The sequence below is a fragment of the Protobothrops mucrosquamatus genome, unplaced genomic scaffold (assembly GCF_001527695.2).
Source record: "Protobothrops mucrosquamatus isolate PMUCROS unplaced genomic scaffold, P.Mucros_1.0 scaffold631, whole genome shotgun sequence".
Classification (NCBI taxonomy): domain Eukaryota; kingdom Metazoa; phylum Chordata; class Lepidosauria; order Squamata; family Viperidae; genus Protobothrops; species Protobothrops mucrosquamatus.
In genome coordinates this window covers 349,345-361,762 of record NW_015386923.1, presented here as the reverse complement: position 1 = coordinate 361,762, position 12,418 = coordinate 349,345, and the positions used below count along the sequence as shown (strand labels likewise).

The following is a 12,418-nucleotide window of genomic DNA, read 5'->3' as shown; positions in this document are numbered from 1 at the left end:
TTGTCACCTAATTTCAGGCATGTGAGACCTTTTGCCTGTGTAAGTAAGCGCTATTACTTTAAGGGAGAGCTTTGTGGTAACCTGCCATAACCCTGGTATAACATTCCATTCCTTTATAGAATTGAATTCTAAATTCATCTGTTCATACTCCCAGCATTGCTGGAAGATCCTGGCCTAGATCTTTCAGTTTCCCACGGGCAGAGAACAGTAGCTCATCAAAAACCCTGCAAATGTGACTTGGATGATGGGTGAAATGCTTCAGGTTCCATGCCAGAATGAAGAGGGACAGAAACACAGCTGTGACATGCTTTATCATTCTGGAGCAAAGGAATTGGCCTCTCCTCTTGGTCTTGATGGGATGATGGATGGCCTGCATGTAGAGGGCACTAAAAGGGCACTTGTCCTTCACTGTTCTTTATTCTTGAAGGGCACATCTGGCAGCTAATTGAGAGAATGAGATGAATCCCTTCAGTGTTATGAAGTTAGCTCCTGTATGGCTGCCTAAGTTGACAGAGCCTGGGAGAAGGGAGATAGGGCATAGCTTTTTAGGAATAAAGCCAAATGGAATGATTGGACCATTTATATTGAAATTCTTTCTTGCACTTTAGCTGGGGAAGCTCCCCGGAACACGCAATGTAACACAGGTTATTTTGTACCCTGCTTCCTTTCGCAAGGGAGCAGTTGAAAGAGGAGGAATAGTTGGCTTAAAAATCAGCCTGATTCTCAGGGATGAGCATATAAAACTCAAAAGAAAAGACTGCTGTTTGTAGATCAACAGATTCTTTATTCCATAGCAGCTCCATGCTGCATTCAAACGGGAATCATTCACAGGCATCTTCCAATTCCAATTCTCATTGGTCTTTGCAGTGCCTCATGCAACAAAGAGCCAAAAGATCAATTTGTTATATCATACATTATTTCTACAGAACCTATACTCTAAGTGTGACAGTGATACTTTTTTTTAATGAATGGACAAAGATAGGGTTTTCAGAGAACAGTTTTGCAGTGGTGGAAGGAATTTTAGGAAAAGCCATTAGAGCTCTATTTTATTATGTGCTAGCAGTTATCAGGTGCTAGTGTCAATTAGGAGAATATCAAGAGGGAACCATGAATTTCAGATACAGGTAGTTGATAAGCACAGAATATGCTGATAAGTAACATTTCTGCATTAAATGAAACTGATACTTCCAAATTCTACACTGAAACATTAATTTTTCATTTAACTTATGTTGTCTTAAGACAACAATGGTGGAAAAGTTCAATAGTGCTGGGGCAAAAAAAAAGGGGGGGGGAGTTATTATTTCCCTCTCCTTCCATGCAAAATGAAAGGCACTCTTTGTTAAAGAAGGAAAGCCCCGTGAAGATCTCAGTGTGGAATGAAACATTCTTCCCTCCCTTAGAAAATGCATGGAGATCCAAGTTAGGAACACTTATATTAGGCTCAATATACCTCCAGGGCACCAGGATATGAAAGATTGATGTAAGCTGTTTTCAAAAGTTCTTGACGTCATTTCATTCCAGCTGGCCCAATCCCAGGCATTGTTCTTTAACACTCCTTAAGGTACCTGGGAAGTGGCAATTGTAGAGGTGGATATTCTTATCAGTAGGTATTGGGCAAATATTTACTTCTGGGGCTCTGCTTTCCTGGTAGGGCCACTTAGTCTTTAACAGCTCATTATTAGCAGATGTTTTAACAAAGTTTTAGTTATCATTTTATCCTGAAATAGCTTGCCTGCTTTTCCCTCTAGTACAGGCAAATTTAAGTTGGGTGGACTTCAACTCCGAGGATCCTGTCCTAGTATTTACAGTGTAGACCAATTTGGCAACTACAAAAAATGCTTCTTGTTTTTCCACACCCTACTGATATTGTACTGGCCTTGAGAATCAAAGAGAAAGAAACAGATTAAGGTCTCTTATTCTATGCTGGCTATTCTGTTACAAAAGCAGTTTCCTGTGATGCTCTTAAATCTAAACTCATATGAGTTAACTTTGTTCCTTTTAAACAGTTTATTGGACTGACAGTGTTTATAAAATAGCCCAATGTGCAGCTGCAGCAATTATTTAAACAACCTGTATATGTGCTGGATCCATTTACACAGGGCTTTTCTGCATAGCAGCCTCAAGCTGCTTCACTCTTATGTTGGAAATGAAGACAATTTAAGAAATCCCTTTCTGGATTTCTGGCCCTTCCTCTGCTTTTGCCTTGGAGATGGCATGTTATACTACAATTACCATGGTGGATTCCTATGCTACTGTAATCCTTTCACTTTTGCTGGGAAAGCAAGCACTAATCATTTTCCTTTCCATGGGTGGGACATGTGGACGTGTGTTTGAAATATCTTTTGTATGAGGATCCTTTCCCCGGCTCATATTTGACATGATCCAATCTAGTGTCTTCAGTGATAAAGTGGAAGATCAGACCAACCTCCATATTTTACCATTATTTCTATTATTGGGGCTAGAGGGGAAAATGGAGAGCTCTAGTCACCTGCCTTTTTTTTAAAGGCATGTGTTTTTAAAGGCCCAGGTGTTTCACTTTAGTGGAGGGGGTAGTGGAGGAAAGAAAGCTCCATACTGACCATTCTTCCTGTCACTTGATCTGGAAGGAAAACTGGCAGAACCTTTGTCAATGTTGCATTTAATTTTTGTCAATTTTGCAGTTGTTTCATTTCCCCCTCCCATCAGCATACTTGTAAAACAACGACAAGACACAGATCAGCCTTGTGACATTCCACCATTATATATATATATTTTAAAACATCTTTCCGCATTTCACAGGCCCACAGAAGTTCTCCTGACAAGATTATGTCAGAAGTTGACAAGCTGTGGACAAAATGGCCATGGTGGGAAGTGATTGGTGACTGGGGGGGAGGGGGCCTACCTGCCACATCACAAGGTACCCAGCTGGAGGATAGGTGGAGTGCTTACAAGGAAATGAGATATGACAGGTGAACCAGACAGCACTGCTTGTGCTGGCACAGTAAAATGCTACTTTTGATGTGTAGCAAGAAAAGAGGCATGGTGGGGTATATGCCTTCTTGGTGGGCTGGGTGTGGGTAGAAGACAGTATCATGCATTCCTTGAGAAACCACAGCTTGTGTTTCCACTGGGGAAGTCTGGATGTGCATATCAGTCCACAATCCATTGCCACAAGATTCTCCCTTCAGGGTACTTTAAAGTGTACAAACATGCACACAGCCAGACAGTGAAAATGTTTGGTTAAAAGCAGTTGAGTGTAAAAGTCTCCCCACCACCCCTTGTGTATTTTAACACTTCATACCTTTGGTTGTGACAATTTCACATATTATAGAGAGATAAACATGGTTTGGAGATTTGAGTATAACAACTCCATTGCCAGGTGGGAAAATACCACAAAGGACTAAAGAAAGGTAAGCGTTTTAAAAACATTCTGAAGAGAGAACTAAATGATTATCATTAAAAGAGCCTGGATTCATAAAAATTTGGAAGAAAGGAAAAGTGATGTGTTGTGATGTCCAGACCCTTAATTTGAGATGGAATATTTGGTGTATAATGATTTTGAAAAGTGGAAAGAATGGCAGAAAAAGAGAATGACAGAGACAGGTGGTAATTTGGCTTACTACCGTGTTAGGCTTTGGTTAGAATTATACTATGAACTCTCCCAAAACACTGCCAAAGTTTTGCACCATCTTTGTCTCTGTCTCTCCCCCACCCTTCTGTCTCTCCTCTCCCCCTTCTCTCTTTGTATCAATCCAGTGGCACTTTTACCAAAGCTACTGTGATCCTTGCAGCAGGGCTTAAATGACTCCCCAATTCTGATTAGGTCAACACTTAAACACATTTGTCCCATTATTGGGGTACCAGTTTTATCTTTATCTCTATCTTCATGCTATCTAAAATAGGTGAATTCTGCCTGGTTTTGTCGCTCTGATCAAAAGATGTTATCTATAAAAAAAAATGACATCTTTTTTCTCCTGTCTCTTTACTTCTTGACCCAGAAAACCTTAACATCCTTGCCAGAAAAAAAAGCATTCATTAGTTGTCACTCACTATTTCTAAAGAGAAAGATAATTAGTTGTTGGCTGTTTCTTTGAAAGGATATTTAGTTTTTGACCTACATTTTCAAAGTTAGGTGTGGCTATCCATTTGGAAACCTTCAATGGATAATAAAACTCTTTAGATGTTGTGTCAAATTGTGACATTAAAGAGAAACTAATATAAGAAGCGAATAGTTAATAATTTGCTGGCCTTCAATCCTTCAACATAAGGGTGTATCTAAGGGTGAAATCAGAGGAAATGACACTCAAAGATGAGAATTCATACAAAGTTCTAAAAGAGCACGGGTGACATTATAGAAAATATTTATTGCTTACATGATATGGACAATAAGCTCAATTGCCTTAGCTTACAGTTTCTGGGTCTTTTGCTACTTAAGTGGATTAGTATATGGCTTAATATTTCTTTTGAACTCAGGTTAAATATTTGAATGATCTTTTTGGCTGGCATCTAATGCGAAACACAAAGTTTCTAGACTAGTTTCTATAATCAAAATGGATCTGTTTCAAACACTTAATGTAATATTCTGCCTTCATACTTAAGCAAGTACTAAGAATTTAAAGAACAGGCTACAGGGACCCTCAAGTACATATGGCAATGCATATTTAATGGGCTTTGGCATCCTTCAGTAATGTTGGATGAAAAAAAAGAATTCAGAACTACTTTTGGTAGACAGAAACATCAAGACAAAACTTGTTTGTATGAAATAGAACGGGAGGATTGCTTTGGAAATGAAGAAACTAGGATGTTGTATCACATATATTAGATTTTTGTTCTTGGTTTTCAGTAGCAGTATTTTAGATAATAATGCTCCAAACTAGATGGGGTTTTGAATTATGGTTGGAAGAAAATAGGAAATTTGTAGAGATGGTATAATAATGCTATTAGAGACGCATGCTGTATTTACCGGATATAGCTTTTGCATTTTGAACTGTAGAAATTTTGGACAATTTTCAAAGACAAACCTATGCAAAAATACATTGTGCTACGTATGTTTGGATCTTTCCTTTTCCTAGAAAGAGTGCAGCTAGCACAGTGGTTCTCAACCTTTTTAATGCCGCGACCCCCAACCGGTCGTAAGTCGAGGACTAAACCAGTCGTAAGTCGAGGACTAAACCAGTCGTAAGTCGAGGACTACCCAACCGGTCGTAAGTCGAGGACTTTCCCTGCCCGGGAGTGCCGCGCATGCGTGGTTCCGCCCCCTGCACCGGCCAACGCGTAGCTGGCAAGCAGCAGAGACGGAGCAGGCCGACCACCAGCTGGCCCAGCTCAAGGGAGTTAAGGCACCCACCGGAAAAGGGGGAAAAAATGGCGGACAGCCTTGCTTGGCGACCCCCGTGAAATGGTCGATCGACCCCAAATGGGGTCGCGACCCATAGGTTGAGAACCGCTGAGCTAGCATGTTGTATCACTAAAACTGCAAAGCTACACTTAGCTACATTTTCAGTTTGATCCAGAAATCCTTCCAAGCAAAACACCTGCTCATTCAGAAGATAATACAGATGGTCCCTTGTTTAGCGACTGCCTCATCAAATGACTACTCACAGTTCCAAGGGTGATGTAAAAGTAATTTTGTCTGGCAGAATCCAGGAAGAGAGCCGCCTCTGCCACTGCCCCCAACCTTTGAAACAACTTACCCTAAAGGTGAGGTGGGCCCCCATTCTTCTGACCTTCAGAAAGAGTGTCAAGCCCTGGCTCTGCCAATCAAAAAGTTTTAGGCAATCCTGGGGATGGATGGTGTTGTGAGGGTGTTCTCTCCATTTTTTTTAGCTTTTTAACTTTTAATACTGTAACCCTATATTTTAATTCTGTTTTTTTAATTTCGTTTTTATTTATGCTTTTATAATTTGTGACATGTTCTTATTGTAAACTGCCCACGTCCCTTCAGTGAGCTGGGCAGTATAGAAAGGTGATGAATAAAATAAAACAAAAACTTTACAACCAATCCCTGCATTTACTACCACAGGTCAGTAAAGCAAAGGAAAGCTGAAGATCATAAGCACAGTTGTGGTTTCACTTAGCAACCACTTCATTTCATGACCAAGTTGCTAGTCACTCAACAAGGACTACTATACGGTCCCATTCAGGAGACACAGAATACTGAATAAGCCATTCCACCAAGAAACGGTACTTCTGTCTTCCTTGGATTAAATCTGTTTGTTGCTGTCTCCACATTTCTCATGGGGTAGGTTCTTTGTGTCTATGATGTACAGACTTTCAGATATCAGTTCAGTTACCCTGTTACCCTGAGAAAGCCAGCTTCCTCAATGATATGGCTGCTCCTACAGCTGTAGTATAGTTTGCTGATAAGCTTGATCAATGGTCAAATTCTATGGAGGTCAAAGTTGAAGGAAGAATTGCAACAGATATGCTTTGGTACTTTATCTTGATCTATGGTAAATAGCCCCCCCCCCGAGGGGAGGGCTTGTTTATTTGAATAAACATCACATTTAAATTTTCTTCGGCTATATGAAACACAGAACGAAACCAGAGGAGTAAAGTTCCCAGGCTTAAGATTTGCACTGCTGTGCATGTGTGGAGCTGTACTTGCTTGATATACAAATTATTTGATCAAAGTAGACCAATCAGGACAGGAGCCTTTATGATTAGTACTCACGCTTAAATTTATATAATGTATTCATTTTGCAATCCTCATTTTATTTATCCCTTGGACAACATCATTAGACAGCCCTTTTTTTACTCTGTGAAACAAGGCTGAGAATCACAATTTGCTCAGTAACACCTAAAGGCTCCATTCTGACCTTTAGGTGCACACTCCAGATTTTCCTGGAAATCCTATTAAAGCTCAGTTATAGGCAACAGACTCAGGTGAGCTGCGACTCACTTTATGAGTAAGAATAATTGAAGAGTAAAAATGAATAGACAAATCAGGTAAACCAGAAATTAAACCAAAAATCAAATTGGGATTGAAGCACAAGCCAAGAAGTGGGGCTAATGAGCAAGTCAAATGTTAAAACTGAAAAACAACAAAAAAATGCAGAAACACTGCAGATTTTTCTTAGTCCAGGCAGGTTTAGCTGGAACAAACAGACCTTTTATATTCCTTCCAGGGACCAATTTGGGTGGGTAGAACTTTACCTGAGGATATTTAACTAAGAAACATCAGTTATCAGTTTGGTGATTTCCCATACAGGATAGCTGCTGGCAATCCCACCACCTCCTAACTGGTTTGCATCAGTGACTGAAATGTAGGATACTAAAGAACTTAAGCTGCAGTATTTCTTAGTTGTTTTTTTTAAGGATAAAATAGCAAACACATGCTGCTGTAATTGTTTCAAATATTTATTATTTAACTTGATTTATGTCCCTCCTTTATTAATTTATTAGTAACTCAAGGTGGCAAACACACATAACACTCCTTCCTCCTCCTATTTTCCCCCAATAACAACCCTGTGAAGTTGGTTGTGCTGAGAAAGAGTGACTGGATCAAAGTCACCCAGCTGGCTTTCATGCCTAAGGCAGGACTAGAACACACGGTCTCCTGACTAGCACTTTAACCACCACACCAAGCTGGCTCTTTATTTGTATTGTTAATATTCTTGTTTGTGCTGTTTCGAGTGGAAATAGAAGAAAGAAACAGTAAAAAGAACCATAAAGAACCCTCCCCCCCCCGGATTTTCTAAGTTTCTATAATGACTACTTATTGGACCAAGTAAAAGTGTATCAATATAGTATTTCTATATTTTAGTAGTAGTATTTTAACCCATGATCTTTAGTTAAAAATCTGAGGGACTATTTATGTACATATGGGTTTATACACAAGGGCCTATTGAAAATGTGGGTATTTTTAAAAAAGTATCACTGTATGCAGGCAATCCTTGATTTATGACCACAACTGAGCCTGGAATTTTGGATATAAATTGGGGTGGCTTTTAAGTGGGTCACCGTGTGATCCTACGTGACTTTTTGGTCAATTTTACAATTGTTATTAAGTGAACCTTATAGTCATGAAGTGAATCCAGTATGGGTGTCTTTTGTGGTTTTCTGTGGAAAATGGCAAAAGGCATCACAAATTGTGGTCACATGACAGTGGGACAATGGGCAACTGGTTATAAATGCAAGCCAGTTGCCCAGTGCTTGAAATGCGGTCATGTGAAAGGGGCGGTGCGATGCTTTATGATAGTTGAAAGTGCTTTAGAGGCTGTAAAGCACACTTTCTGAGGCCATTATAACTTTGAACAGTCATTAAACAGCCGGTCATTAAGTGAGGACTATCTGTACACTCATAATTAAGCCCATCTATGGATAAGCCAAACCTGATTTTTTAAAATGCATTTTGGTATCTAGAATTTAAAATGCACTTTGGTACCTATATCTGTGAATATATACAGTACACACACACATACACATACATATACATATATGATTGACTGGAATGTAATCATATATTTTTACTTTTAATTAAAGAGAAACAAATGTTGGATTTGTTTATCCCTAACAGCTATTTTCTAGAATGTTGTCAAATGCTCTGTGTGGCCCTCAGCCTGGATGAAGCTATTGTATTGTTTAATGATCATGTTTGGAGACAGTTTTTCTATCCTGTGACACAAATGCTGATAGTGGCAGACTCAAGGGATGCCAAATGGATGGATTTATCTTTTGTGACAGGATTTGTCCCTCTTTCCTCCCCAGCCTGGTGCCTTCTAGGTGAATTGGGCATTCTGTACTTTTATCTTCAGAAAATTGAAGCAAAGGCAGTATTGCTTTGAGTCATCACAATCTGCAAGGCCACAGAGCTTAGATAACAGTAGCCACCCACATGAAAACTAGTTCATCGTGTATGTTTATTGCAGGGCCTGGATTAAAGGTGATTATATGCCTGACTTTAGCCCCACACCTTTATCTCTGTAATGGCAAATATTTTGAATGCATGAAACGGCTAACCTGCTTTTGAATTAATGTTTTTCTTTCATTCCCAACTGGACCTGTGTACATTAGGTTTCTATATCATGCCTCATCAGTAAATATTTTAAGTGCCGCTTTTCTTCCACTGCGGTATATAGAGAAGTGATAATTGAAAGAGGACAAGGCTCCCACCTCTTTGAGAAAAATTGTGATTTAAACATTAATAACAGATACACTTTGCACTTTAGCATCATAGTTTTAAAAGTACTCGAATTGCACATTTTTGTTTACAAACCACCCTGGATAAACTTCTGATTTCATGAGTGTCTTATAAAAGTTAAAACACTACAATACTTAATAAATAAAGTGCTCCTTCAATTCATTTGCCAACTGCTACTTTTATAGGAAAAGCAGCTTTAAAATGCAATGCTCCTTGATGCTTCCATTATTTAGTGCTCTTTTAAGTTTTAAGTTTCTTTTTAGAGAAACTCATCTGGAACTCTGTGTGGCTAAAAGTTATTTGTGAGCAAAGGGTTAAATACTCCCCCCCCTCTGTTTTTCTACTACAGTACCGCAGACCACCTCTTAAAGCTGTTTTCTTTTCTTTTTTTATCAATTAGTTGTCTCATTGTATTATGTTTTTGAGCATAACATGTATTCTATTGAAAACAGGAATAGTCTGGTAGTATTTACATGCTAATGAAGTCTTTTTGCTGATCACCAGAGAAAGTGCTCAAAGCGTGCTTCTCTGGCAAGTAAGTTACAAAGGCAGAAAATATATTTTCATGCGTGTGGACTTAGAACTGACTGCAGTAGGTTGTTGCAGCTTTCCCTGCTTATCCAGGACTAGGGGATTCCTTGCTAACTTTTGCAAGAGATGTTTAATCTAGTCCCTCCCTTCTGGTGTTATGTGTCAGCTTGTCCTTTTGTGCCTGGAAGGATTTGGCTCCACTGATTCTCTTGTGCTGAAAAGGTATTGCTCACCTGCCCTGCTTCTCTGACTCAAGTCAAAACAAGTAACACAGTTTCTTTGGCACAACCAGAGTGAGGCAGTGCTGGAAAGAGAGAAGGAAGGGATTGGACATGTGAACAAAAACTGCATGCAGTTGCAGTGACTTGGATATTAGGAACAAACCTCTCCGATTTTCCTCTCAGAAACAAGTACCTGGAAGCAAAGCCCCCTTAAGGTAAGGCTGCTTTTTCATTCCAAAAAGGTGGCAGGAGGGCTGGTAACTGAAAGCTCATATTGGCACATGTTAGAAAACAGCATTTTGATTTTGTTCAATATATGACTTTCCAGTTTGTTTAAAAATCCTCAAAGGATAAGTGGAAATCCATTGAAACCCATTAATTGCAATGATGAGTCAATATTTGGGTTTTAAATTTAAAAGAACGGGAACTTTGATTAAATCAATTATACTAGTCTTCTGTATCTGGATATGTTCATATATTATTGAGATTCTACATAGAAATTAGCAACAATTATAGAAAAGTCTACATACAGATTGCTCTGTAAGCCTTACAAGTCTTTTTGCTCTGGTCAGTGACAGCTTCAACAGCTGCATGATTATATTTAATTGTGTAAATTACGGTACTTGTAATTTTTTACACAGATTACTTTTTCTTGGCGAACGTGTTAACATGTAACGTGGACTCTAGACCCAGGAAGGTATTCTGTAGTTCCTTCAATTCATTTTTGTGTCTGGAGGACAGGGCAAAAAGAGAAGGCTATGAGATGGACAAACATCTCAATGGAGCCAAGACAGAAAAAGGAAAATTCAAAATTGCTTTTTATATTTAATGCCAATATCTTGGATTTTTGGATCGGAGGGAACATTCTAGGGTCACAAGCAGAATTGCTTGGATGTAGCAAGATGAACAAGAATCTTTGCTTTTATATAGCCAGCAACTGTGATTAAGAAATGTATTGGGAATTAAATCTGCATTGCTGAATGGCAAATAAAGGTCAGGGAAATCTGATGGCCTTATCAATAGGACATAGCAATAACACAGGTATAGAAATTGATACGTCTGAACTGTTTCATCATGCAGCTTCTGACTAGCTAGCTTTCCTCATCATAGACTTGGGCTGTGTTATCAAAGTTCTGTAATAATGCATGATGCTAATTAACCAAATAATTGGCATCAGCATATGGCTAACTCAGCAACCTCCATATTTTTTTAAGCTAATTTGTGACCTGTCAGTGAAGACATCAAGTCTCCCTGTTCCTTGGTCATGTTTTAGTGCTGCTTTTCCATTTCTCAATACTGGCTTACTATCTATGGCTGCATTCAGTTCCCAGGTTGTGACAGACTGGTTCCTAAGTCTGTCTTTAAATCAAATTTGTAGGTAGGTCAGAATGGTTATTTAGCATTAATTAAATGTTTGTCTTAGTATATATTATATATTACAGTTTTCATAAGTATATATTATAAGTTATAGTTTCACATGCTCCATTATTTTCACTTTATCCTTTAAAATTGTTCCAACTGTTGACCTACCGTAGCCTAATACTTTTCTAATGATTGATGCTGTTTCATATCCTTCTGATTACTTTGTTATTTTCACTTTATTTTCAATCATGATTAGTTTTCCTTTTCTTTGATGCATCCCCAATGCTTGCATTGGATCTACACCTTGGAGGCATGATTACCAGAGTAAATAAGAGAAAAATGTAAGCCAAATATGAAGTTGCATAGTCAATGCAGTGTTAACAATAGTGTGATCTGACTTAAACTGGCAAAAATCCTTCCTCCTGCCGATGAACCATTGAAGCTATGTAGTGTTTTCATGTGAGCATCATAAAGTGTGTGTTATTATGAAACATTGTATTTAACTCAAATGTTTAACATGGTAGGCTTTATGACAATCTGTTTGAAAATACAAGTTATCCATAAGTCAGACATTCTTATGCTAGGGATTGCCTATATCATGTTAGTGCCATATCATGCAGTGAGATCTGATGGCCATCCTGCATTATAGAACAGGGCAAGTTGGAAATAGGGTTTTATTTTAATTGTGGGCCTTGTAGGATGAGCGCTCTGCCTTCAAAGGAAGAAAGGGGAATCAGCAAGATATCATTAAGATAATAGAGGGTTTCATCCAGCTACTGGAAGGGACCTTTTTGCTGTCAAAAGTATCACCATCCATTTGACTCCCATAGCAAAATATAGGGTCACATGATCCTAGTTCAAAAGGAGTGCAAACTATATTTGTTAGGGCAGGAAGTTCCACAAGTAATTTCAGAAGGAATTGTGCATTGCCCTGGTTATATCAAAGTTAAGGAACTTTATATTCTGCCAGCTAAATACACTTTTTCATCCTGCATATACATCCTATTAATGCTATTACTCTATGTTAAATATAGAATAACACAGGAAAGATATTTGTTGGGAGAACATTGAAGGAGCTTCCAGGGTGTCCACCCTTTGTTTCATGAAGCAGAAACAGATGATCAAGCTTCACAGGGTGTGAGAGAGCTGTGAGGCTGCTGGGGGAAATCTGGGATAATAATTG

At 38.8% G+C, this 12,418-nt stretch overlaps 1 protein-coding gene across 1 annotated transcript in view; it reads left to right on the top strand.

The window, feature by feature from the left end:
• Positions 1-5,568: 5,568 nt before the first annotated feature.
• INAVA (innate immunity activator) overlaps positions 5,569-12,418 on the top strand; it is a 34,464-nt gene continuing 27,614 nt past the window's right edge. The window contains 2 exon segments of the mRNA XM_015817734.2: positions 5,569-5,684; positions 6,804-6,864. Coding sequence (XP_015673220.2) covers positions 5,569-5,684; positions 6,804-6,864 — 177 coding nt within the window.